The following is a 27721-nucleotide window of genomic DNA, read 5'->3' as shown; positions in this document are numbered from 1 at the left end:
GGTTTATGGATTGCAGGAAAGGCGACACATTCGGCTGCCTTCGCCAGCTGCGCTCTGTCCAATGCAGGTGGAGAGGATTTCAATCTAGGTTTTATTACTCCTTATTTTTTACAATTTACAAATAATATAATAAATTATGCCTAAAAAAAGTATGAGTTGGAATATGAAAAACCCAAAAAGAAAAAAAGAATTGATGAACTAATTCAATATCAGAGTGGAGCAATTAATAAATTTATTATAAGAGAAACAATTGAATGTCGAAAATAATTTGAATATTGAAAATAATGAAAATTTTATTGATGATTATGTTGGTGATGATATTGAGGTTGAAAATGTTGATATTGCTGATAATGCTAATAATAATGAAATTGAAAATATTGACGTTGATGATTGTACTGCTGATTTTGATAATGATTCTGATGTTATATTTAATATTTTTGATCCAATAAATTGAGTTTAAATTCTGAAATGACTAATATGTTAGCAATAAAATTGTGGATGATATTATTTTAAAAATTCATTTAATTACATGTAGAGCCTACATATTGTTTTTACTCAGGGCCCTCAAAAAGTCGAAGACAGCCCTGGTCTTTATAGACATTCATTTTATTCAAATTAGAGATTATACAATTTCTTTCAACATATCTTTCTCAAATTTGAACACATATTGGTAGGAACGGATGACCTATTTACGTAGAATAAATTTGTGACCGTAAAATTATATGTTCAAATCTCTACACATTCAGATCTTATTTATTACATATAATCCGTGTCTAGTATGATTTGCTTTAAATAAAACTAAAAAACACACACAGTCTTATATATATACAATCACTTTATCTATATGTAAATATATTGTTGCGATATGAAGCCTGATTATATCATAAAATCTAGGAATATGATTTAAATATTATATTCTAAATTTTAGAGATATGATTTAGATATTATTGACATAGGCTTAGCCTATAAATATCCATGTATTATCACTTTAACATGTGCCTGCGTACTTTATAGTAAAATTCCTGGCTTGACAGCGCCCCCAGACGTAGATCATTGTGATCGAACTGGGTTACCAAATTCTTGTTTTCTTGTGTCCTTGTTTGCCTCATCTTGATTTTCTGGAATTTTCGTAACAAGTGGTATCAGAGTCTGATTCGTTGGTAAGGTGGATTGGGAGGCATTGGATACTGATTGTGGCTATAGGAATCCCTTATGACCTGCGGAGGTGCCTTGTGTCAAAAGTCTCCTAACGGTATTAGGTCGGTCCCGATAGTTGTGGTATGTCAGACATCGGGTCCCTTTGTGATAGGCGGTGCAAGGTGGGCAGTGAAGGATAAGGATTTCAGTAAACGCAGCGGAGGAGATATCCGATGTGCTCTCATATCAAGTGAACCTTAGGTTTGTTTGTGGGAGTCAAAATGGGTGATCGTCGTGCTGTCAAGGTATTCGATGGGATGAACTTCGGTTTCTAGAATATGCCAATAGAATATTACCTGTATGGTAAAGATCTAGAGGCGGGAAGGAAAAACCCGAAGACATGGATGAAGTCGGATACAAGAAGATTGACAGGAAGACGATGAGTGTGGTTCAATGAACCATTTGAGAGAATGTCTCGACTGAATTTAGATATGAGGCAAAGGGAAATGGTGAAGATCAAGAATAGTCAAAGTTGAAGCCGAATAACAAGGACAAGGAAGATGCAAGTTAGGTGGTATGTTGGAACTTCAAGGGGCACTTGAAATGAGTGCGGGCTCCGGAGAAGGATCAGGGTTCGGCAAACGCAGTGGAGGAGATATCCAATGTGCTGATTCTGAGCGTCAGCAGTCCAATGGAGTCATGAATCTTGGTCTCACGAGCGTCATTCCACTCATGCAGTGATTCGGAAATTATGGAATCCTAAACCACATGTAATTTTGGTGTTGTCTATCTTGAAGATGATGAAACACTGAAAATTGTAGGTAAATGTATGGTTCGAATCAAAACACAAATGGTGGGGAGTGGAGACTGAATGACGTGAGCCATGTCCCGGGTCTATTCCGTTGAACAATTGGATGAGGCAGATTACTCGACAGTTTTTTAAATTAAGTCGTGGAAGATAACCTAAGGATCCATTGTGGTGGCCCATGGGAGAAGAGATAGAACTCTTTACATGACGAAAACCATGCAAGACGGAATCAGTTCTGTGGCCATAAATAGTAACACAAATTTATGGTATTCTCGTCTCGGACACATGAACGAGAAGGGGATAGGGGAACTCATTTCAAAGGGAAGATTGTCAGGTCTCAAGTTTGTCGATATTGGAGTATGCGAGGACTGTGTCTTTGGGAAGCAACAAAAGGTGACATTCTTAAAGGGTGTGAGAGACCTGAAAATGAAAAGTTGGAGTTGGTTAATACGGATCTGCGGGAACCAACTTTTGTATCGACCTTGGAAGCTCACAGTACTACACCGCGGTCATTGACGACGTTACAAGGGAGGTATGAGTATATTTCCTTAAGTGGAAAGCACGTGCAGTGGGAGTAGTGAGCCGATTAATGAGCAATCCTGAAAGACAATCTAAGATTGTGACCTTAGATGAATTAAGGTTGTGTTCAACCTCAAGTGGCCTCGATGAGTGAAGAAGGAGGTTTGACGCTGTCATTGCATATGAAGTAAAATGTTGAAGTGGAAGATGAAATCAGTCTTCAAGTGGGAGATTGTTAAGATATAAAGTCTGATTATATCCTAAAATCTAGGGATATGATTTAAATATTATATTTTAGATTTTAGAGATATGATTTGGATGTTATTGGCATAGGCTCAACCTATAAAAATCAATGTATTCTCAATTTAACATATGTCTGCGTACTTTATAGTAAAATTCATGGCTTGACAGCGTCCCCAGACGTAGATCATTGCGTTACCAAATTCTTGTGTCCTTGTTTGGCTCATCTTGATTTACTGAAATTTTCGTAACATATATATTATTATATTTACGTACATTTTAATATATTTATATAATATTTTATCAATATTATTTAATTTGGATAATTCTAAAATATATATATATTATTTATTTTTATAAAATATCAAATCAAAATATTATTTAAATTAATACTTCATAAATTATTCAAATGCAAGATGTAACTACCGGTTAATGTCAAAATGTCAATTTAGTCTTCTAAATAAAACATAATTTAAGTTGACCATAAAATCAGAATGAAAGTTCCACAACTATTTCAATAAATTACAACTAATCTTGGCCAAATTGCAACATTGTATTAATTGTAAGAGATCCTAGATTTGATCCATCTATATATATATATATATATATTTTACTACTAAATTATATTGAAATGTTTCCCAAAAAATTTAAATAAAAATTATGAATTCATCCATATATCATTTGTACTTTTATTAATTAAAATTAGGGAGATTAATCAGTGGACAGTCTGTGACCAGTAGCTGAAGTAGTGTTGTACTGAGTTCATTTAATTTAATTCATTTAATTTAATTATGTTTACCCTAAATTAAATAATTAAATCGATAGGATTGATTAATTATATTGGAATTTCTTCTGATCTAACAAAGACAAAAATAAGCCATCACCAATATCATTACACATTTGACTGACTGACTGACTTGACTGTCTGACTGACTTACAATAATTAATTTGAATTTGATACACATTATATTTAATTAACGAATCAACAATTCTTTTCCTTAAAAATATTAAAAATAATAATAATAAAAAATAAAGAATTAACAAAATGGGACATTGGATCTTGCGACGTGTAATAGTATGTGTAGTTGAAAAATAAGTGCATACAATGCTTAAAATATAAAAGTATTAGTCCGCTCCAAACAAAAGGGTCGTTTTTATTCCTCCGTTCCATATAATTTTTTCATAATTTCTATTTTTTATCTGTCTCATATAATTTGTCTTTTCTATCTTTGAAAATATAATTATACACTTTAATCGCATTTTATATTTTAAATTTTATAATTTTCTTAATTTTAATTTAACTATTTACTTATCTTAATCTTAATCTATAATTATTTTTACTAAATAATAATTATTTTTATTAATACACTTCTTAATTACTTATTAATTATATTTTGCCTAAATTCTCGTGTCTACAGTAATACACCCATATTACGTGGGACCGAGGGAGTAATATTTAACAGTATATTAAAAAATATTATCTCCGTTCCACTGCAATTGACATTATTTTTATTTTTGTATATCCTGTAACAATTGACATCTTTTTATTTTTGGTAAAAATTATTAAATTAAAATATATTTAACAAATATAAATCAATTTAATTGACTACATAACATACAACATCATAAACGATGTAGGACCACTCAAAACTCCTTTATTTCTGCATTTCTCTCCTCAAAAAAATATTTTTATATATATTTAAAACTACACATCTTTTATAAAATTAATTTATGTTAATTATAAATAAACAAAAATATTTTTTTATTTACTTGTATTATAGAAAATTTTATTCTCTATAACATGATATCCATATTGCATATATTTTTTAATTGCTATATAATTTTTAAATATTTAAACATATATTTTAATTTTTTTAAATCATATATATTAACTTTTACTTTAAAAATATAAATAGTATTAATTATAAAAAATAATATAATAATATCATTACTAATTATTATTAACTAATTAAACATCATTACCTTAAATACAATATCTCTAATCAAATGGTTCAATTTCCGTGAGAGGAGAGAGTAATAATATTAATAAAAATACTTAAAAACTTTTGATATTTTTGTCATTTAATAATACCTATAAAGTAATTGTACATATACTAATATATTTATAATTTAAGTAAAAGTTAAAAAAATTTTAATATTAATATACAATTATTTTTGTTAAAATAAAAAATATATTTAAAAATAAGATGAACGAAAATACAAAAAATGATACTTTTAACTAAAAAGACATACTTTTCTTGTCCGAACTATTTATGTCATAATATTCAACTAAAAAATTTAAAATATAATAGTATTTTAATGCAAAAATAAAATATGTAAACACTAAAATGGATATTATATAATTGGTTTAGAACTTTTATATAATAATATAAATATAATTAAAGTTTATTTGGTTTTAGTTTTAAATTTGAGTTAAATAATATTTTAACATAATATTTTATCAAAAATTAATAATATACTTTTATCAAAAATATATATATATATATATGTTATTTATGTCCGACAATAAGAGTTTTTTTGTAGGTAGATTTTTTTAAGATTAGTAATACTTCTGTCCACTGCTAGTTCATTCGTTTGCAAGCCATTGCTTTTAATATTAAAAGTAACTTTATATTTGTATAATTTTTTTTTTACAAATTATTACATTAGTATTATAAAATACTATTCAAAGATTATTGACGGTGGACGGAGATAATATTATATTAATTTGTAGTAAAAAAAAGAAAGAAAAAAAAAGATAAAATTGCTTTTATTAGTACGATATAATATAAAAGTAATAACATTTGTGTAACATATTGTAAATTAAAAAAGCATTTATTATTTTTATCAATACAATAGTCTTGTTTACCATTTTTGTCCGTCTCAAAATAATAATCTTATTTTCATAAATAATTATATCACCGTAAAACTATTCATATTTTTCATTATTATTACACAATTGTCACTATTTTTTACACAATATATTTACAAAGGCAAAAAAGTTATTTACTCTTACTTTTTACCGATTTGTGCCCAACAGAATAAAACTATACTTTTGAGACGGAGTGAGTAATATAATTATTAAATTAGAAAATAATACATTTATTCTATAATCAATAAAAATAGAAAAATAGTCAATCTCAAATACCTGCAATATTTCTTTTTTGTTTGTCCCAAACTTTACGCAACATTTGTAAATTTAAAAATAATTAATAATATTTTTATACATATATTAATATACACTTCACTTTTATCTCATCACATCACTCAAAAAAAAAAATAATAATTATTTATCTCTCTAGTCACATCACTTAATATCCAAATTATCTCAGTAACATACTTAATACTCTTTACCTAAATTGTTGTATCAAATACAAATATTACACGGTGTTTGAGACGAAGGTAGTATATTCTTCGCCAAATTAAAAAAAAAAAAAAAAAATTATATGAAAAGAAAGTATGATGGTAAGCATATAGCTCATCCACGTGTTGTAATATTATTGGATGAAAAATATAGAAGACAGTGAGCACAGTCACAGTCACAGTCACAGAGCAGAAGTACCAACTCCTCCTTTTTCACTTTGACTTATAAAATACCAACTCCCTCCATGCCATACCATCCTGCACCTCCAGCAAACCTCTGTCCCTCCCTCCCCTCCCTTCCACCAGAAGTCCAGAACAGAACCACCCATGGCCATGGAGGAGTATGGGATAGAATCAGTTCTCACTTCTTTGCTCATCACGTGTTAATTACGTAATTGTAATTTGGATGCAGAAAACTTGAGCCAGTGATACCGGAGAGATGTTAAATTCTCGACTTGTACGCTCTCCCACGAAGCAGCTATGGTGCGAAGAAAATGCATCCGATTTAGTGGATGAAGACGGAGGAGGAGCGGAAGAATTTGCCTTGGGAGAAGAATCGTGTGAGGAGGAGGAGGAGGAGGGGGAGGTGGAAGCGTATGTGCAGATGCTGCTTGAAGGTGAAAGCAGATTGCAATTGAAGGAGGTCTTGCAGTTGCAGCAGAATCTGTGGATTGTTAGGGCTCGTTTGGATGCAATCCAGTATATCCTCAGAGTTTGTTCTCGAATCCATTTCGGTTTATTTCTGGAATTTGATGTGTGTGAGTTAGAAATGCCCTGAATGTGTTTGTTGTTTTGCCTCATCTGAGTTATAAAAATCACTGAGTGAAAATAATTGTTCATCGTTTTGACGCAGACAAGGGAACATTTGGGGTACAGAATCCAAACTGCTTATGCATCCGTCACATATCTCGATAGATTTCTTTCCAAAAGATCTATTGCCGTGAGTCTATTTTGCCTTCCAATGATATCTTATTTCCATTGCAATGTGTGGTTTGGTCTCTTGAAAAGTTCGATGAATGCAGGAAGGGAAGTCTTGGGCAGTGAGGCTGCTGGCAATGGCTTGCCTTTCATTGGCTGCAAAGTATGAAGAAACTGCAGCACCACCAGGGTTGTCACACTTATGCTCGGAGGATTACAATTTCGAGTGCACTGTGATACTGAGAATGGAGCTTTTGGTGTTGGCAACATTGGAATGGAGAATGGGATTGATTTCTCCCTTTGCTTTCATTCAGTTCTTCGGGAGAAAGTTCAGTGATAAGTTTTCACCAAGAAATCATGCTGAAAAAACAGTGGGAATCATTATGAGTGCAGTGAGAGGTAAATCTTTAACCACTTATACCACAATTTCACTCACAGTCAGTTTAATGATCTTGTAATTAAAGAAAGATTGAATACACACATATATGTGCTTGATTGGTGTAATTTGACATTGTAGATGTGGAAATAATGTCTCACAGACCATCTGTGATAGCAGCAGCAGCTACATTAGCAGTGTTAGATAGAGATTTGACAAGAGATGCGCTGCAATTGAAAATCAGCTCCTTGACTTCAAGTGGTTCTTTTCAATCTGTGAGGCTTTTCTTTTCCCCCAAAAATGTTGAGTTTCACCGTGATGAATAATAGCAAATAGTTCTTTTCCCTAATGGAGAGTGGGTTTCTTTTTATTTTTCTAATTACAGGAAGACATCCTTTCTTGCTACTACCAATTCATGGAAATGGGCATTGAATCTCATGATCTAAATAGAGTTGACCCTAATGAAACTTCTTCAGTTACCTCCATGGACACAGCCAAAAGGAAGAGGCAAATGCTGGACAAAGGTGATGTGCCTGAGAAAAAGGGGAAGCCCTGAATTCAGACAGACAGAGCAGGTCAATTAAATTTTGGTGAAGGATTACTTTGTGAGTATGCTAATGATCCATCTTTGGGATATTGTACATAATAAGATTTCAAGATGATTGGGTTGGGTTGGGTAGTAGGAGGCAGGGGGGAAGAGGACATGTTTGGAGAAAAGCAACAAGAAGAAATAAAGGAAAAAAAGAAAATAAAAGTTGGCCCTAAAAAAGAAGCTAGTAGAAAACACAACAAACACAGCTCATATGGTGTGGTGTGGTGTGGACAGGGAGGGAGGGAGACCACATAGATATGACTTTCACACAGTTAACCATATCTATTGTCTTCTTCACACATTTGTCCCATCCCATTTCTTTGATTATTTCATTGACATTATTGTCTCTCTTTTTTTAACTTTTCTTTCACAGGGTTTCTGTTTTACAAAGATGTCTATCATCATCCATATGCATATGTGATGCAGCCCTAGATTTTTTTATAAAGGGGATGATGCCTTTTATTGTTTTTTTGGTTAGCTTTTTAGTGGGGAGATTGAATTCCATCCAATAGGGGTTTGAGGAAGCTGTTTCTTGATTTGATACAACATTGTTTGCTGCAGTTTGCCCATCACAAAAGTTTGCAAAAGATTGGATTTTTTTTTTTTTTTTTTGCCCTTTTTAATATTCTTGAATATGCACTTTAATTTTGAGGTGGGGGACTTGTTGTGGCCTTTGATCAAAGGCTCCTCACCATGTTTTTGTATATATATATATATATGTGTGCCGACCACAGTTTGTACCATGTGCTTCACTGTTTGTATATATTTATTTATTACAAATTGATAAATCAACTTAAAGTTAATAATACATAATGCATTATCAAATGCTAATATTAATTATATACAAAGATACATAAAAATAGTCTGTCATGGGTTTAAACTCCCAACGCCTCAGGTCGCGTACCACATATAGTTCATCTAGTGTGACTTGTCTGTCGAACCGTTTGCGGTCGGGTAGCGGCTGCGGATCCGAGAGTTTGTATTTATAGATAGTAGATGTACCATGTAAGAATATACGAAGAGAGAGAGAGTTACTACAAATCAACAGAGTCTTTGCGTGTGTCTCTTTATTTCAAATTTAACACTTTTTGCCAAACTAATCAAAAAAACACACCCTTTAAAAAATAAAAAATAAAAAATTCAACAATACTGGGAGAGAGAGGGAGAGTTATTACAAATCACCCATTTAAATTTTTTAATATAATAAAAAATAATAATATTTTTTCATTTTAATTCAAAGTATCATTTCTATAATTTTTTTGTTCCACTTAAAAAGTATAAGCTTTTTTATTTTAGTATACCAAGCTTTTTAACTTTTATTTAAATTACAAATATATCATTATATGTATAATCACTTTATACATAATGTCAAAGGACAAAAGTGTTAAAATATCTTACACATTTTTACTAACTAATAAAATATTATTATTTTTTAATCACAACAAAACTCCAAATAGATACATTCGAATGAGATGGAGAGAATATTTGATTGGTTAGTAGAAGTGTGCAAAATAGTTTTGATATTATTTCCATTTGTACTTTATATATAAATTAATTGTAATGATATATTTTTAATTTATATAAAAATTAAAAGTATTTTGATATTAGTATATGATTACTTTTAAAATAAATACTTTTGAGGTCCCGTAAGGCCATCCACAACACAGAAACCCATCCAGGGTTTCTTCTCATTCTCTCTCCTGTGCCACGTCAGTTTCTCTCTCCGCCACGTCACGAAGAACTCCAACTATATTTTCGAACCCTTTAAAATCTTTACTTTTTCCACCTCATTAAATATTTTATCTATTTATAAAATAAACTTATATTTTTTCATTATATTTTATTCTTATAATATTTAATTAAAATAAAATAATTATTTAGCATAAATAAATAAAATAAATAAAAATAATAATTCCACACCCACATACTAATTAAAAATTCAAACTTAAATTTAAATAAAAAATACATAATATTACAATATATTTTTCAAATAAATTAATTAGTCGATTGACCAAATTTCTCCCAAATGTGTTCAACTAAATCCGCTTTGAGCTGGTGGTGTGTTTCTCTAGCTCGGAGTCGCATTCTGTTCCGTAGGTATTGATCCATAGTTGCATGTCTCGTATTGTTGTATGACCAATTCGAGTTATCATTTGTCTCCACTTGATCATATTGAGATGTATCGTAATAATGCACATAACTGTCCCTTTCATCTTCTACAATCATATTATGTAATATGATGCATGCTCTCATTATTTTACCTAGTAAATTAATATCCCAAATAAGTGATGGAGTTTTAATGAAGGCAAACCGAGCTTGTAATACACCAAAAGCACGTTCCACATCTTTTCGAACCGCTTCTTGATGTTGCGCAAATAATTGTGCTTTATAACCTTGAGGGAGACGAATCGATTGAACAAAGGTTGCCCACGGAGGGTAAATTCCATCAGTAAGATAATATCCCATATTATATTGATGGTTGTTGATAACAAAATTAACCTCTGGAGCTCTGCCATTCAAAACGTCGTTAAATACCGGAGATCGATCAAGTACATTAATGTCATTGCATGTACCTGGTGTGCCAAAAAATGCATGCCAAATCCATAGATCGTATGAGGCTACAACTTCCAATATAACTGTAGGTTTGCCATGATCTCCACGTTCGAATTGGCCTTTCCAAGCAGCCGGACAATTTTTCCATTCCCAGTGCATACAATCAATACTTCCTAGCATGCCTGGAAAACCACGTGTCTCTGCAACAAATAATAATCGTTGTACATCAGTAGAATTTGGTCGTCGTAGGTATTCCTCACCAAATAGAGAACATATCCCTTCAACAAATTGCTTCAAACATGCCCTTGTGGTGCTCTCTCCAAGACGAAGATATTCGTCAACAGTGTCAGTAGCTGTGCCGTATGCCAATACACGTATTGCTGCTGTGCATTTTTGTAATGATGACAATCCATCTCTTCCTGTAGCATCACGCCGTTGCTGAAAGAACTCCATTTCATTGGAGAGGCGATCTACTATACGAAGAAAGACATGTTTTCTCATTCGAAACCTACGACGAAAATAAGAACTTGGATACACGGGGTTATCAGAAAAATAATCATTGAATAATCGAGTATGACCATCTTCACGATTCCTCTCTATGTATGTTCTCCGTCGACGTTGCCGTGAGCTTCCCTCATCTTCATTGTTGATATGCTCAATTTTTTGATACAATTGAGCATATGTTTCTGCCAATTGACATATATTTTCCAACTCTTCGTCGGATGAATCGGACAGAGATAAGGATGAAATTGACATTGTTTTGAGAGAAAATAAGATATGAAAGGTTGAACTATTGTGCATATGAATTGTGTGCATGTGAATTGGTTACATATATATAAATTAGAAACTAGCCGTTGGGAATATAGCCGTTGGAAATATAGCCGTTGGGGAATATAGCCGTTGGGAATATGGCCGTTGGGGAATATAGCCGTTGGGAATATAGCCGTTGGGGAATATAGCCGTTGGGAATATAACCGTTGCAATATTTACTATAAATACACTACATTCTCACTTCATATCATCTACACCATCTCTTTATAATCTTCTCTCTTCATTTTCTTCTCTCTATATTATCTTCTAAATTTCCTACGAATGGATCCCAACTCTCAAAATTCATCCAACTCTCAAGATCCCCAAAATTCTTTTCGATTTCCAAGTTTTATGAACATGTTAGGAAATCAACCCATATTCCCTACATCTAATGTCCCATTTCAACCATTCAATCCTTCACCATATTATCAAATTCCTCCAAACTTCTATCCTCCAAACTTTCAAGCGTTCGGAAGTTCATCATCTCCTCAATTCATGATGCAAGCGAATGAAGCAGTGGGCACCCCACAACATTGCACACCTATCAATTTAGCAGATGATGATGTGCCTCACAATTCAAAAAATAAAGATACGAGGAAGGTGTGGAGCTGGAATGAAGACGAACTTCTAATCAGTGCATGGCTGAACACAAGTAAGGATGCCGTAACCAACACTGACCAACCAAGTAGTGCTTTCTGGAAAAGAATTGCAACGTACTATATGGAGAACAAGCCCGAAAGTGCAACGAGCAGAGGTGTTACTCAATGTAAAAATCGTTGGAGTAAAATATGTAAGTCAGTGCAAAAATTTGTTGGGTGTTATGAGGAGGCCAATCGAAACATGCGCAGTGGACAATCAAGCACGGATGTCCTCAATGCAGCAAAGAAAATATACTCAAATGACGGTGAGAGCAAAGACTTCGTCCATGAAGATGCTTGGCGTATACTCAGAAATGAGCCTAAATGGAAGGCCAGTTACTGCGAATCATCTCATAACAGTGGTGGAAGTTCAAAGCGAACAAAAACGAGTGAAGACGGTGGATACTCAGGTTCGTGTCCGGCGACACCATACTTTGATGTGGATGACCCAACTCCTCCTACTCGTCCCCCTGGTATTAAAGCAAGTAAGAAGAGGGGGAAACAGGTGCAAAACGAGGCATTCAATTCAAGTCCTACTGAAAATTATGAAAAATTTTACGAAAAAAGCAGTGAATTTAGCTCAAGTATGGAACATATGGCAGCAGTCAAGGAGCAAAGATTGAAGCAACAACCCGAAAAAATAGAAGCACTTTTGAAAGCTAAAAGGATAGAAAAAACGGCAAGAAAATTTGATCGGGAAGCTAAACAGTTAGAACTTGCTAAGACGAAGATGGAAATGCTCATGATGATAATGGCCAAAGGGGATAATCTGACGGAATTTGAAGAACAGTTGAAACAAAGGTTGACACGCAAATGTTTTCCGTAAGTTTGCATTTAAATTTATTGGTATTTATTTCATGTATTTTTAATTATTATATATATTGTCTGTAATTTTAATTAAGTCGTGTAGGTTTGCATTTAAATTTATGAATATTTTTATGTATTTTCAATTAATATTTGTAGTGTGTATAATTTAATTAAGTCATGTAAATTTAATTTTAAATTTATGAATATTTTTATGTATTTTTATTTATTATTTGTATTGCATGTAATTTTAATTAAACAAATGTTATAATTGAATTAATAGATATTTACTTAAATATTTTACAAAAATATGCATTAAAAAGTTACATAAAATATAAAAATATTATATTAAAAATTATAGTTATTAACAATATTATTTTAATAAAAAAATAAATATTAAATAAAACTCATATAATAAAATTTAAATCTAATATTTTAATAAAACAAATTTTAAAACATAAAATATGATATATTATATATTATTAATAGATTTTTTATATTAATTTAATAAAAAAAAATAAGGATGGCCCACATAAAATAAATAAGAAACGGTGGTGTGGCAGGGTTCGTTTCTCCCTGACAAAGCATTTTTTTATTTATTTATGTTATGAAATTGGATGACGTGGGGGGCGCTTAGGAGGAAGCGCCCCCCGTTGCGGATGGCCTAAGAGATGGCCCGGTGGTGTAGATGTTGAATTTTTGACCGTGAGGTCATAGATTCAAACCCCCGATGCCTCAAGTCACCTCCCGTCGGGCGTAGTCTATAACAATTAACATGTATTCTACTACTCTCTCCCCGTATAGAGGACGTGCATGAGAAGATATTGACATGTTACATTCGTCCTACAAGACATTTATTTCCTCGTACCCGCTCCTCAAAGACTACACATAATCTTTGTATGTTGTATGTATGGATGTGTTTTCGTGGATGATACAAAAGAACCAAAGTGTGCCTTTCTCTCTACCTAATAGAATGTTGAAAGATTCATCTATGGAGGTTTGGAGAAGCGAGAAAATTATTCTTGGAGTCGAAGTCGAAGGAGATAACCAACTGGTATACCACCTTATTCTTAGTTTGGCTGCTAGTTGTTGGAATCATTGCAATAACAGTCCGTCAATTAAAGTTTATAAAACTAAATAGAGTTTGAGTATAAGATAGATTGATTAGTTTTGTTTGGTGTCTTGTACGGTGTAAACCAAGAGTTTGGTTTAGTTAAAACTTCTAACTAGAATCCCCAAGACGTAGGTTAAAAAATAGAACTTGAAAAAAAAAAACTTTGTGTATTGTTTTCTTTATTTGCATTCGGTCATTGGTACGTACACAAACACACTATCATTCTAACCGCAAGACAATTATGCTGTAAAGCTGTGTTTATGTTAAAACGTTTCACAGTTCGACTATACAAGTTTCTCGAAGGCGTCGGACCTCTTATTCATTGGTGCATCGATTTCCAACACATATTTAAAAAAACAGAAAAATAATATCGGACGAACCAAAATAAAATAAAAAATATATATTTTATGTTAAAGGAAAAGACTATTTATATTATATATATTTTATGAAAATATAATATTTAGAATTTAAACACATATTTTATTTTTTTTAAAAAAATCATATAGTCCCCTTTGCTATTTTCGTTTGATTAAAGGTATTCGTTTTGTTTAATAAAAGTATTTTACTTTTAAATACCAAAAAACATCTATCAAATACTAATACATTTTAATTCGTACAAAAAAATCAAATAAATATTTTTTTGATTCGGACAAAAGTATATTACTTTTTATTTCAAAAATCAACAACAAAATTCAAACTAAAAAATAAAATTATACTTTTTCCGTCCCACATAATCTGTTCTTATTTTTTATTTTCGTCCGTCACACATAACTTATCATTTCTATTTTTGGAAATATAATTATGCACTTTAATAGCATTTTAAATTTTATAATTTTTTTAATTTTAATTAAACTATTTACTTATGTTAATCTTAATCTATAATTATTTTTACTGAATAATAATTATTTTTACTAATACACTTCTTAATTACTTACTAATTATACTTTACCTAAATTTCCGTATGTACAGTAATACACTCTTATTATATGGGACAAAAGGAGTACTATAGTAATATCATAAATACGTATACGAACGGAGAGAGTACAAGTACAATAACTGAAACCTACCTAAGGCAACTTCTAGAAGGCAGGAGAAGGAGCCAGAAGAGAAGATAGGCAGGCCAGACAAATGGAGTAATAGTTATGGGGACCACTTACTTATCATCAGTTTTGGATAACGTTCCACAAGTCCACCTCACTCATTCATTTTATCCATTCCATTCCATTTCTCCAAATAAAAAATAAAAATAAAACTAATAATAATAATAATAATAATAATTAATTAATTAATTAATTATTACATTGTAGTGCCAATTAATTACCCTCTAAATCCAGCTTTTTTTTTTTTTTTTTTCTCAAAAGATTGAATTTAGATTAGATTAGTTAGGAGCACAAACAAAATTGATGGACTTTGCTGCGGATCACGTGATCGTCACGTGGATGACCCCCCGTCCACTCATCAATCGTGATCATCTTCCCTTCTCCAACAGTACAATACAATACAACAATAATAATATATAACACTTTTTTTAAAAAAGAAAAAAGTAAAAACAAAACTTGAGAGAGTCCACACTTATTCGCCACGTGTCAGCCATTATTCCTCCTCCTCCGATCATCGCCGCGTCGTCACCGCGGCAGCGCTCGCCGGAGCTCCTGCGCGAGGAGATTAGGGGCGGAGAGGTGGGGGAGGTGTCCTTCCACGTTGAGCATGTGGACGGTGCTCCGCCCTCCGAGGTGTTTCTTCAGGTACGCCGCCACCGACGGCGGCACCGACATGTCGCTGGCCGTCTGAAAAATGGAGCAGGGCACTTTAACGAGCCCCAGCACCCCCCGGAGGTCGCTGTTGAACACCGTCCGCGACACGAACAGAGTTATGTCCGGCCGCATGTTGAACAGCGTCCGGCTGAACTCCCGCACCGCCTCCGGCACGTCGGCCCCCACCGCCAGTGGCGCGAATCCGTTCACCCACGCCTCGTAGTTCGCCTCCATTGCCGAGAACACCTTGTCGATCTCCCCCTGCTCGAATCCCCCATGGTAATTCTTATCGTTCAAAAACCTAATTTCAATATTAGGTCAAAATCAAAACCCTAATTTTTCCCAATTGGGGAAAATTAATTAATAGATACCTACCTGGGAGAGGCGCCGATGAGTATGAGCTTGGAGAAGAGCTCCGGGCGGCGAATGGAGGCGAGGATTCCGATGGTGGCGGAGATGGAGTGGCCGACGTAAGTGCAGCGGTCGATTCGGAGAGCGTCGAGAATGGAGAGGAGGTCGTCGACGAAGGCGTCCAGGGAGGTGTATCGCCGGAAATCGAAGTAATCAGGGTTGACGCTGCCGGCGCACACCAAATCGTAGAGAACCACGCGGTGGTCCCGGACCAAGTACGGCAAAATTCGCTGCCACGCCGACTGATCGGTGCCGACGCCGTGGGCCAAAACCAGGATTTTCTCGCCGGAGCCGACGACCCGTACGTTCAACGCCTCCAGCAAACTATGCCCCATTTCTTCTTTTAAATTATTACGAACAAAAATTAATTCAAGAAACCCTTTTTTTTCAGTTTATGGATAGGATAAATTTGGAGAATAATTTAAATGAATAAAGCAGTACTATTGGAATGGAAGATAAGAAATTTGGTGTGCTGTGGGGTATTTATATCTGTTTGGGATTTGGATGGGTTTTCGTTTTCTTTTTTCTTTTTTTTTTCCTTATTTTTCCGGGGATGATACGGTGACGCGGCGGTCAGACAATTAACGATGACGGTATAATCTCGGCCGTTCGTTTCACTGAGTGATTGGATTGTGTGGCTGGGATTTTCAGGTGACGGTACGTTGGACTAAAAAAAAGTTAAGATAAGAGACAAAGCTTGATTCGTTGCACAAAAAAAAGGGGGAATAGTGTCTGGATTTTATTTCATGTTCTATACTCTCTCTTTTTTTTCTTTTTTTTTTTCAATAAAAACATTATTTTTTTACCATAACTTTTTTTTTTTTTTTTTTATATATTTTTATCTATTTTTGTTAAAATTCGTGACCAATAAAATGGACATTAGTATCGACGACGGACAGAGTATAATTATATATAAAGATAGGTTGGTTCTTCTTAAAATATACTTTATTTGTTTTAAATATTCTGCAATATTTTTAAAATAGAAAATAATTAGTTATATTTTATTTTATCACATAATTCAAATAAAAAAAATAAATATATATTTATCTTTTGTCACATCATTTAATTTTCAAATTATTATATTTAATACTAAAACTTAAATTTCTGTATCGAAAATCAAATGTTATATGTGAGGCGGACAAATTACAACTTTAAAGCATTTTATAATCACATTTCAATAATGTAAATTAAATTACCCCCAAAATCAATAATTGAATCAATACTATAATCCAACAATCTCACAATTATGAATATATCATCAATACAAAGGCTTAAGCCAACAAATTAAATTTGAAGTTTAAAATAATATTGTCCCGTAATTAATTAATGGTCTGGTGGTGTGGGGATGAAAAATTTGTAATCATGAAGTCATGCGATATCTTCAGATCTTGTCTGTCATATATAGTTCGTCTAATATAATTTGTCTGATTAGACTTAATTAGCAAGTTATTAGATTCGAGGAGAGTTATTTCTTATATAATATAAAATGAAAAAATGGAGAGGATGGCCATCACCTCAAAATCTTGCATTCTATCTTTTTCCTTTATTTTTTATTTTTTAAAGGATGTAATCATTTATTTTTCATTCTTCTATTTTATTATGCTTATAGTATTGTAAATTTTTTAAGAGTTTCTAACAATTTTAAATCCAAAAGATTATCCACAACTAGTGGTTGAATAATGAAGGATCAGAACATCCTATAAGGATGGTTTGGTGGTGTGGGAATGAATTCGTGACTGTGAGGTCATTGGTTCAAACTTGACACCTACAGGTTTTGCGTGTCACACATAGTTCGCTTGAATCCGACATATTTTGTCGAACCTAATTTGTATACTATTAAAAAAGGGAACGAATGATCATAAGAGTTTGATAATAATGGTAAATTATCGGAATTTGAAAGAAATCCACAAAAAGTTGGAAAGTCTGAATTAGATGGTCAATATCTCTACTATTTGATGATTATGTATTTCTTAAACACATAAATAATAATGAGGGAAAAAATCAATTTAGTCCTAATATAATAATGATTTATTAATTTTGGTCACAATATAAAAAACTCATCAATTTTAATCTTATTATAAATAATTTCAATTAATTTTAGTCCTATTATAAACAATTTCAATCAATTTTGGTTTCATCGTTAAAAAATTAATGAAAATTGCTGACGTGGACATAGCGGATGTGACGTGACAGCTGACCTGGAAACTACACGGCTATGTTCAGTTATACACGGCCATGTTGTTACATGACCATATATATTTCAGTGTATAATTATATACGGCCATACACAATTATACACGGTCATGTTGTTACATAACTATGTATATTTCAGTGTATAATTATGTATGGTCATGTTGTTACACGATCATGTATAATTCTACACGGCCATGTACTTTTATGTTTTGGTCTAAAATTTTATTTTTTTGTTATATTTTTTAATTTTTAATTTAGAATAGTTGATACAGTTAAAATGGAAAAAAAAATCAATAATAATCATAATATAATTAAAATGTATCAATTTTAGTTGAAATATAAATATTTATCGATTATGCTCGTTTGGAAGATTTTATCTAAAATTCTACTATTTATTAAAAAAAATTATCTTACAAACATCCAATTAGTGTATTGAAATAATAAATTAACTTTTAATACTAGTATAATATACAAAATTAAAAAATAGTTGTGTAATTTTATGTTTGTAAGAGAAATTTTTTTTATGAATAATAGAATTTTAGAAAAAAATATTTTAAAAGAATATATCTTATAAATTTTTATATTTGAATTAAAATTGATAAATTTTAATTATATTATTATTACTGTTATTTTGTTTATTTTAACTATATCAACTATTTTAAATTCAAAATATTTTTTTTTAAAAAAAAATATAACAAAAAAATAATCTTCTTTTTTAAATTTTAGACTAAAACATAAATGTACACGACCGTGTAACAACATGGCCGTGTATAATTGTACATGGCCGTGCAGTTTTCAGGTCAGCTTCCACATCACCTCAGTTATGTCCACGTCAGCATTTTTCGTTAATTTTTTTAACGGTGGGACCAAAATTGATTGAAATAATTTATAATGAGACTAAAATTGACGAGCTTTTTATATTGGGACCAAAATTGATAAATTTTAATTATATCGAGACGAAAATTAATTTTTTTCCTAATAATAATAATAATTATTTAGGAAATAGTATTAGTTGGGATGGATGGGGTTATATATATATATTTATATTTGCAATTGCAATACAGCTAATATCCATCACACAGCAAGCAAATGAAATGGTTACACCGCATTAATTCATATCCTATCCTCTATCTTTTATATATACATGTATGTGAATGTCACTGTCATTTTCATAATTCTTGTTTTTTCGAGTTTGGTTAAAAAAAGTTTTATTTAAATTTTATATTTTAAAAATATTTTATAAAATGTTTTGTAAAAATATAAATCTATATATATATATATATATTTTTTTTTAATACAGGATTCGAATAATAAAATTAAAGAAGAAAATTTTATAGGAACAAACCTTTAAATTTCCTATTAAACATGATAATTAATATATATATATATATATCTATTACATACATCCAAATATTGTGTGTGTAGTAAAGTGGTACAATATTGTACAATATGCCAATATATATTTTTGTCTTCATATATTTATATAACATATAGAAGACTTGAGTAGTAGTTGTTGTTGACGATGATAAGAGCAAGTTTAGAGGAAGTGATGCAACCAAATCTCAAATGAATGGACCATAAAAATTATTACTAATTAATATCAACTTAGAGTTGGCACGCACCCCACCCCACCCCACCCCACCCACATATATATTTAAATTTTTATTTTAATTTAATTCGATACATAAAGACATATAACATCAATTTGAAAAGGATAAGTCCGTATCCATGTATATTCGGGGGTTTGGATTTTGAGTTAGAGATTTAAATAGTAAAAATTTTGAATTGAAATAGTTGTATAATGTGATATAAATAAGTATTGATGTGATGTTTTGTACTATAAAATTAGTTTTTTAATTTAATATAAAAATAAAAAATAGATATTTGATTTGATATTTTTAAAAATAAAATAAAATTGATGAATAGTAAAAATTCGATAAATTCTTTGAAATGAACAGACCCTAAATATAAAATCAATTACACTGTATATATAATGAATCTATATATAATAACCCATGATAACTCATCTTATTTTATTTGTTTAATTTCAATAATTATCTATAAGCCATATTAGCTTATTTGAAAATAATATATAAGTTTACTATAATGACGATTCATCATAACTAACACTATTTACTCTAAGGCTGTAACATCCCGATACGTAAGTTATGCAAAGTCAGCCCGTGTCGGCATTGTAGACTGACCCCACATGTCAGTTCTTCAAGTGTCATTTATTTTTAAATTACTCTGGAGCAAGTACGTTTAAATTCTTGCAGTATGGTTCTACACAAATAGTCTATTCAATCCATTTAACTTCTAATCAATTTCGTATGACCTAATACCGGTCCATCAACACAGGGAGATGGCTAAACAACGGGCCAACTCCGGGGTATCACATCCTTCCCCACTTTAGAATGTAACGTCCATGTTGCATCCCAAGGATCGTCAACTGCTAGGCCCCTCAATAGTTGGGTCAATGACCGCAGGCTGTCGTAGGTCGGCTCTGACACCAACTATGATACCCGGCCTGCAAGCCACCAAAAGCCGAAATTGTCGAGATTTTAGACTGGCACTACAGGTCAAGATGAGTCCGGTCACCCATTTTCAAGTTACTTAAGGGCAATCACGTTTAACTTTAGAGTTCTTTAAGTAGAATTCTCGAAAGAGAATATGCATATTATTGGCATGAATAGTCTATTCAATCCATGTAACTTCTAATCAGCTTCGAATTACCTAATACTGGCTCATCTGCAGACGGGAATTGGCCAAGCAGCAACCAACTCCGGGGTATCACGAAGGTGTTTATTTAATTTTTACTTATTAATTGCATAATAGAAGATCGTATTTTCATTGTCTATTTCCAATAAAATTTTATCTCACTCGTATTTTCCCTTCCACGGGCAAGTTCTCGCTTTGCATGTGTGTTAAGTCGGTCTTGGGATTCAAATAAGCATAACTTTAACCACCAGAAAGACAACATATTTATATATAACACGATATAATATTACGATATAAAAGCATGTATCGTACAATTTTATATATTGTACGTTACTCTATAAATATATTTTTGTACTAAAATCAATAATATAATGTGTTATACTAAATTATAGCATGTGCTTTAAGAACATGTATCGTATATTGTTATCATGTGCAATTTATTTTAACTAAACATTAACGAGGATATATTTGTTTTCTGGAATTGAGTTTTGATTTTGGATAGAAAAGATTTGAATTGAAATAGTTATTTAATGTGCTATATAAATATGTATTGATATGACATTTTGAATAAAAATTAAATTTTAATATAAAAAAATATCCACTATGTCCACAAAAAATATGCTTATATGAACTTGACATAGGTTTTAATGAATAGCATATTAAATTAATTGATTGTGATATAAAGTAAGAATATTTAAAAAAAAATACATAAGTGAGTTAATAAGTTGAATTTTTTTTTTGGATAAATTAAATACGTAGATATTAGTGACATATATGTAAATGAATAGAATGTTATAAATTAAAGAGTTTATAAGAAATATTTACTATAAATGAAAATTATGTATTTTTTTTGGACAAATAAAAGAAAAAAAAAACATAAATTTAATTGATAGCATGAATAAGTTAAATATAGATGTTTAATTATATATATATATATGTATGTATATATATTTTTAAAAAATTATAATAGTAAAGCCAAAATAAAAATGTTACAAACAAACACATCCTCGGTAGGAAGGAAGAAAATGGATGGATATATATACTCAAATTTACGATGGATGGATATATATATATATATATATATAATTGAATAGTATATTGATTGATGTAATATTAAATAAGAGTATTTTGAAAAATAAACGAGTGAGATAATAAAATGAATTTTTTTTTGATGGATTAAGTGTGTAAGTAATTGTGGTATTTTTATAAATAAGTATAATATTAAATATTATAAATTTAAAAATCTGTATAATTATTTGCTATAAATATATGGAAGAAATTATTATTATATATATAATGCTAGTAGTGGTTAGGTTAGAAAATCAAAAATGCACTGAATGTGTATCATATCTCCGTGGGATTTATTGCATTTTTCTTTTGGAAAGTATGGCGGACTATAAGACACAGACAGTCACACCACACAAATAATAATAATAATAATTCAAAAAAAAAAGGTAATTATAAATTTAAATGAAAGAATAATTTTACTTGCTGGGCAGGCCAAGTCAGGAGTAGTCCTTACCTAACGTTTTTGAGGAAGTTACTTGAAATGATCCCAACATTTCATTTCACTTACTACTTTAATTAATTATTAATACCCACATAATTAATTAATTAGTAGCACAGCATATATAGGTCTGACCTAACTAACTAACTAACTAACTAACTAACTCCCCATTCCATCTTTTATTAATAATAATAATAATAATAATAATAATATAGTACTCTCTCCTCCCAAACATCGTGCTACATTTCTTTTTTTTTAATATCTCAACCATCCTGCAATATTTTTAAAATAGAAAATAATTAATTATACTTAATCTCTACTCCACACTTTATCTCATCCCATCACACAAATAAAGAAAATAAAATATCTCTCAATCACATCACCTAATTTCTAAATTACTACCCACTTAAAAATTTGTGTCCAAAACAAATGTTGCATCTTGTTTAGGCCGGAGGGAGTACTAACTAGGGAGGGTTGAGGAATGAGCATAGTCTAATAGGCAGGTTGGTTAAGTTTTGGTTATGTTTATAGTTAATATAAGAAAATCAATAAAAAACATGAAAAAAAAAAAAATTAGGCTCCTTTTAGGCAAGAACTATTGAAAATTATAAATACTCTATAAGAAAAAAATATATATATATTTAATATGATTTTTTAAAAAAAAAGTTACAGTATATTGATAGTACCAACAGTTCTAAAATTATATAAGTAGACGGAATCTTAGTAGCGAGTGTGTTAAGAATAAAGAAATTAAAAAGATATAATCAGTAAATAATTAAATTATAAAAACAATTATAAATTATGATATAATTAATTGATTTGATTAAGATTAAAAAATTATAAATTAAAAAGTTTAAAATATGATTAGTGTATATGAATTTTAAAAAGATATTACTCCTAATTTACAAAGAAAGTAAAACTAAGAATGGAGTATAAATTAAAAACTATGAGATGAATGGAATATTTGTTTAAAGTGAGGAACAGATAGATATATGATGTGAATATAAAGATATGAAAAATGAATGAAAGTAAACTGAAACGATAATATATAGATATGAATGAAGTTTGTGGCACTATTGACTATACTATACCTATACGATAGAGGAAGGATAGGGCATAAAGTCAAGATGACAGTGACATACTATTTCTGCCCTACTCTACTCATATACTCTCATACAAGCAGAAGAAAACAAGATATTGGCAATCTACTCTCTCTCTCTCTATATATATATATATATATATGTTATACTGTAGTTACTAGTATATAATTGGTTGGATGTCATCTCTATCTCTATCTCCATCTCCATCTCCATCTCTATCTCATGTGAGTGCATGCCATTTTTTGCTTTTGTTTGACCATTGTTCTATTCTGCAGCTACATCTATATCCATAAAGAAATCTACATAGGAAATTTTCTGTTATCAGAAAGCAGCAATTGATCATGAGTAGTAGTAGTCCAATCCAATCCATCATCATCATCCACTACTCTTCTTATCCAACCATCTATCAAAATTATATCCATTCAATCAACACTGTTCCTATATTCCATTTAAACTTCTGGCAGGCAGGCCCATCATCATCATCATCCATTAACATTTCCCTTTCACCTCATATTGGACTATTGGGCCTCCTACTCCACCCCTACTCTACTAACAGTAATCAATTAGACAGATAGATACATATATATATATATAAATAGATAGATAGATAGATAGATAGATATGTTCCTGGCAAAGCAAAGCAAAGCAAAGAAAAGAAAAGAAAATCAATCTGATCATGTGTACATGTCTTTTGTCAATCTAATATTAGAAAATACTATTATTATAAGGGAAGGGGCAGCAAAGCAAATCAAATCAAAGCTGAATAGTAAGTAACTGAAAGCACATGAAACATGTTGCAGTGCAGACAAAAGCAGTGAGGGAAGGAGTAGGCCATCTCTCTCTCTCTCTCTCTCTCTCTCTACATATGAGAGACAGACGTGTGTGAACCTTAATCATTCACTAGTCATTCATCAACTTTGATCACAATCACCATATATATATATGTGCCTTCTCACTCTCCCATTCCAATTCCCATTAATCTAATTCATTCAAACTGAAAGATCCTCCATAGATTTGATTCATCATCAACATAGTAAACTTACCCTGGCAATTCAATGCAAGGCACAGAGCTGTCCACGCTTACCAACTCACTCCCTTTTATTATTGCTGCCTACCCACTTTTCATTTCATTTCATCTCACTTTCTTGGGCCTACATATTATGTGTCATCTTCTACACTATTCACTAAATTAACTATTCAGAATCAATCCTAAACTTAGAAAAGAGATTTCTTATATGGACTAAAAACAACCAGCAGCATTAATAAAATAATAATAATAATAATAAATAAATAAAAAAAAACATAGTCTTCATGATGAAAGCAAGCCCATATAGAGACAAGTATTGATGACAAAGAAGATCAAAATCGAACTGGAGCAAGTTAAACTTTACAAAGTAATATCACTCTGTATATTTACAATTACGACCCCTCCCCCATTCCCTCCTCCCTCTAACTGACTTCAGTCTTTCTCTATCTGTCTCCACCTCTGTCTCTCTCTACCTCTATAGATGCATGCATATAATTTATATAGATAGAGAGAGATGAAGGCCCCGTTTTATATCTCCCTGTGGTGTTGGAGGGGGAATCGGTATCCATCCACGTGGGGATGGGTATGGAGGGGTGTGTGCATGTGGGAGAAGAGGGAAAGGGACAGATCAGATGTGAGTTGCAGCGGCGTTGATGGATCTTGGCTGCCTTAGGACCTCAATCAATGCTTCTGCCTGTCCTCCATTTCACAAACAATGCCACACCCCCCACCCTCAAATTATTAAATAATAATAACACCAAGACACCAACAAACAATACAATACAATACTTGTATATTTATTTGCATGAATGGAAACAGATTGGCAGGCAATATGTTATCATCTACTCTCTGTTCTGTTCTGTTCTGTTTTTTTTGTTCCCACTTCAAAAATCAATGCTCAAGATGTGTATAAAAACAGCTAAAGGTTATTCATGTTACCGTCATCAAAACTAAAAATGCATATGCAATCAAGAACACATCAACCATATTGAGTTCTGTTTTTTTGCAAAAAAGAAGTTTCTTATTTTTTATTTTTAATTACCAGAAATGAAGGGCTAAGCTAAGTCCATAGCTAACAAGTCAAGGATGCACAAGAAATGAGCATTTTTAAGTAATGAAAAGTAAAGGGCTAAGGCCATAGCAGAACAAAGCTGATGTCTTTTAACTCCAAAAGTTTGGTATTAATATTAGGTTAAAATTTCCTGAGCTTACCTTCCAAACATCATTAATAAAGCAATCCTACCTACTTCCAACTCAGCAAACACACTTTTAAACATAAACAAAGTGTCAACTTTCATGGTGTTCCATTAATAAATTAGCAATTAGGTGATGACAAGTTGGAAGTGATCCTTACATCCTACCATGCAGCAACATCAACTACTAATTAATCAGCCAATGCTAATGATTTCCAATTATTCTAAGCAATTATTAATCTAATCACATCACATAGAACAGAACTTTGTACACACTTGGGCACCCTACCAAACAGCCTACTTACTGTAGAATTTTAGCCATTAATTAATCAAAATCCCAGGAATAGAATTATCAGGCGCCAATGACTTGTTCTTCCCTGATTTGACCTAACTCTAATGATGATAGTGTTAGATGAAAGACCAGTATAACCAATTTGTAATGATCCATGAAAAACCACAAAAAAAAAAAAAAAAAAAAAAAAAAAAACAGTATTAAATGAAGGAAATTAATTCATGGAGAAGACGATGATGATGATGACGAAGAAGATGGGAAGGGATTTGTTTGTTTACCTTTTGTTTGGCGCGGCTGGTTCCAGTTTGGGACAGAGCGACCAAAGGGGGAATGGCTCCTTCGCGGGTGACCAAGGTACGGTAGGCAGGGCAATCCTCACAGAGCTGCAACAGTATGGCCGCCGCAATCTCCTTCTGCCGTTGGGTTCCGACCTCCACGATCTCTACCAGTACCGGAATTCCGCCTTCTTCAACCAGAGAGGCTCTCGCATCTGCCACTGAAACCAATAGGCTCAAGACGTATGCAGACTTATCCACCATGTTTGACCCCAAATCCGACATCATCTCCACCAGAGGTTTCATTATCCCCGCCTGCACCGCCCTAATTTTGTTCTCCTTCACCGAGCAGAGTGAATACAGCGCCGTGCACGCGTCTTTCTTTCCTCGGAAATGACCGTTTTCCAGTAAGTTCACCAGCGGAGGAATCGCGCCGGATCGACCAATCGCGATCTTATTGTCGTCGATTTGCGACAGCCTGAGCAGCGCGCACGCCGCGTTCTCTCTTGCGGTTGAGGTTCCGACTTTGAGCGCGCGAACCAACGGTTTGATCGCCCCGGAGTAGGCAATTTCTTCCTTGTTCTCGTCGCACAGTGAGAGATTCAAAATCGCAGTCACGCCGTACTCCTGCAGCTGCAGATCGCCGGAAGAGACAATTGAAATAAGCGGTTTGATCGCTCCAGCCCTAGCGATTTTGATTCGATTGTCGGCTTTATTCTTCGCTAGGAGGCGCAATTCCATGGCTGCCTTCTTCTGCTCATCGATGTCACTAGAATCAAGGTCGGAAACGAGCTGCGCGATCAGCTCATCTGAGTTCTCAGAAGCGCAAGCGAGGAAGAGGCGGCGGCTTTCAGACGACGTGGTAGGGAACTCGCCGGATCTGTCGCTGTTACAGTCGCTGAAGGCGGAGGAAGAATCATCATTGAGGCTGATATCGGCGAACTTCCGGCCCATGTAGGTGAAGCTGGATTGAAGCGAATCGGCGGCATCCATGACCGATCCAATTCCGTTAGATGAATCAGTGTTGACTTTGAGAGAGCCGTTCATGGCGGAATTGCAGGAGCAGTGCATATAAAGAGAGAGAGAGAGTCTTGAGGCAGAAGAAGAAGAAGAAGAACAAGAACATGAACAAGTACACGTGGCGGGCCGTACAGAATCCCAGTCGGAGCAGGCACGTGTGACAGACATGTCTCATCTTTTCACGCGTGCGAACATTCATTCCATATAAATTACTACTACTGCGTCATATCTGCAGCCTGCTGCCTGCTTTTTCTAAACAAAAAAAAAAAAAAAAAAAAAAATCTTGATCATCAACTTTTCTTCGACTTTCTTGAACCAACTATAAATTGGTTGTTACAAAATGATTGGACCCTTCAACC

General features: G+C 32.4%; 5 protein-coding genes across 8 annotated transcripts; 2 read left to right on the top strand and 3 right to left on the bottom strand.

Moving 5' to 3' along the window:
- Positions 1–6297: 6297 nt before the first annotated feature.
- Positions 6298–8696, top strand: LOC127265299 (cyclin-D5-1-like). Of its 2 annotated transcripts, none has more exons than XM_051295039.1 (5): positions 6298–6779; positions 6921–7007; positions 7090–7384; positions 7503–7636; positions 7747–8693. In XM_051295039.1, exons 1-5 carry the CDS (start codon positions 6507–6509, stop codon positions 7915–7917), a joined length of 960 nt encoding a protein of 319 aa, XP_051150996.1. In that variant the 5' UTR covers positions 6298–6506; the 3' UTR covers positions 7918–8693. The 2 variants fall into 2 exon arrangements, with proteins under 2 accessions (XP_051150996.1, XP_051150997.1); XM_051295040.1 differs by having other exon boundaries at positions 6634–6825; positions 7747–8696.
- A 1220-nt stretch (positions 8697–9916) lies between these two features.
- Positions 9917–11262, bottom strand: LOC127265186 (uncharacterized). The gene has a single exon (XM_051294896.1). The coding sequence runs from the start codon at positions 11260–11262 to the stop codon at positions 9949–9951; it is 1314 nt and encodes a 437-aa protein (XP_051150853.1). The 3' UTR covers positions 9917–9948.
- A 411-nt stretch (positions 11263–11673) lies between these two features.
- Positions 11674–12780, top strand: LOC127265353 (glutathione S-transferase T3-like). The gene has a single exon (XM_051295114.1). The coding sequence runs from the start codon at positions 11674–11676 to the stop codon at positions 12778–12780; it is 1107 nt and encodes a 368-aa protein (XP_051151071.1).
- A 2629-nt stretch (positions 12781–15409) lies between these two features.
- Positions 15410–16490, bottom strand: LOC127265337 (probable strigolactone esterase DAD2). The gene is made up of 2 exons (XM_051295090.1): positions 16002–16490; positions 15410–15927 (listed from the first exon to the last, which is right to left on the bottom strand). Exons 1-2 carry the CDS (start codon positions 16370–16372, stop codon positions 15498–15500), a joined length of 801 nt encoding a protein of 266 aa, XP_051151047.1. The 5' UTR covers positions 16373–16490; the 3' UTR covers positions 15410–15497.
- A 4102-nt stretch (positions 16491–20592) lies between these two features.
- LOC127265158 (U-box domain-containing protein 4) lies at positions 20593–27608 on the bottom strand. 3 transcript variants are annotated; one of them, XM_051294851.1, is made up of 2 exons: positions 26346–27608; positions 20593–20757 (listed from the first exon to the last, which is right to left on the bottom strand). In XM_051294851.1, exons 1-2 carry the CDS (start codon positions 27528–27530, stop codon positions 20704–20706), a joined length of 1239 nt encoding a protein of 412 aa, XP_051150808.1. In that variant the 5' UTR covers positions 27531–27608; the 3' UTR covers positions 20593–20703. The 3 variants fall into 3 exon arrangements, with proteins under 3 accessions (XP_051150808.1, XP_051150809.1, XP_051150807.1); XM_051294852.1 differs by lacking the exon at positions 20593–20757 and adding an exon at positions 23482–23854 and having other exon boundaries at positions 26346–27607; XM_051294850.1 differs by lacking the exon at positions 20593–20757 and adding an exon at positions 24899–25276 and having other exon boundaries at positions 26346–27601.
- Between the last annotated feature and the right edge of the window lie 113 nt (positions 27609–27721).

The sequence above is a fragment of the Andrographis paniculata genome, unplaced genomic scaffold (genome assembly GCF_009805555.1).
Source record: "Andrographis paniculata isolate CXL003 unplaced genomic scaffold, ASM980555v1 Contig72END, whole genome shotgun sequence".
NCBI classification, from domain to species: Eukaryota; Viridiplantae; Streptophyta; class Magnoliopsida; order Lamiales; family Acanthaceae; genus Andrographis; species Andrographis paniculata.
This window is presented reverse-complemented; position numbering and strand designations above follow the sequence as displayed.

What these genes read in the sequence shown, in the direction of transcription:
- LOC127265299 (XM_051295039.1), top strand. Translation starts at nt 6,507, where the DNA reads ATGTTAAATTCTCGACTTGTACGCTCTCCCACGAAGCAGCTATGGTGC. An exon ending in CATTATGAGTGCAGTGAGAG is followed by an intron (nt 7,385 to 7,502) that starts GTAAATCTTTAA and finishes TTGACATTGTAG; the next exon opens with ATGTGGAAATAATGTCTCAC. An exon ending in CAAGTGGTTCTTTTCAATCT is followed by an intron (nt 7,637 to 7,746) that starts GTGAGGCTTTTC and finishes TTCTAATTACAG; the next exon opens with GAAGACATCCTTTCTTGCTA.
- LOC127265186 (XM_051294896.1), bottom strand. Translation starts at nt 11,262, where the DNA reads ATGTCAATTTCATCCTTATCTCTGTCCGATTCATCCGACGAAGAGTTG.
- LOC127265353 (XM_051295114.1), top strand. Translation starts at nt 11,674, where the DNA reads ATGTTAGGAAATCAACCCATATTCCCTACATCTAATGTCCCATTTCAA.
- LOC127265337 (XM_051295090.1), bottom strand. Translation starts at nt 16,372, where the DNA reads ATGGGGCATAGTTTGCTGGAGGCGTTGAACGTACGGGTCGTCGGCTCC. An exon ending in CTCATCGGCGCCTCTCCCAG is followed by an intron (nt 15,928 to 16,001) that starts GTAGGTATCTAT and finishes TATTGAAATTAG; the next exon opens with GTTTTTGAACGATAAGAATT.
- LOC127265158 (XM_051294850.1), bottom strand. Translation starts at nt 27,530, where the DNA reads ATGTCTGTCACACGTGCCTGCTCCGACTGGGATTCTGTACGGCCCGCC. An exon ending in CCAGCCGCGCCAAACAAAAG is followed by an intron (nt 25,277 to 26,345) that starts GTAAACAAACAA and finishes AATGGAGGACAG; the next exon opens with GCAGAAGCATTGATTGAGGT.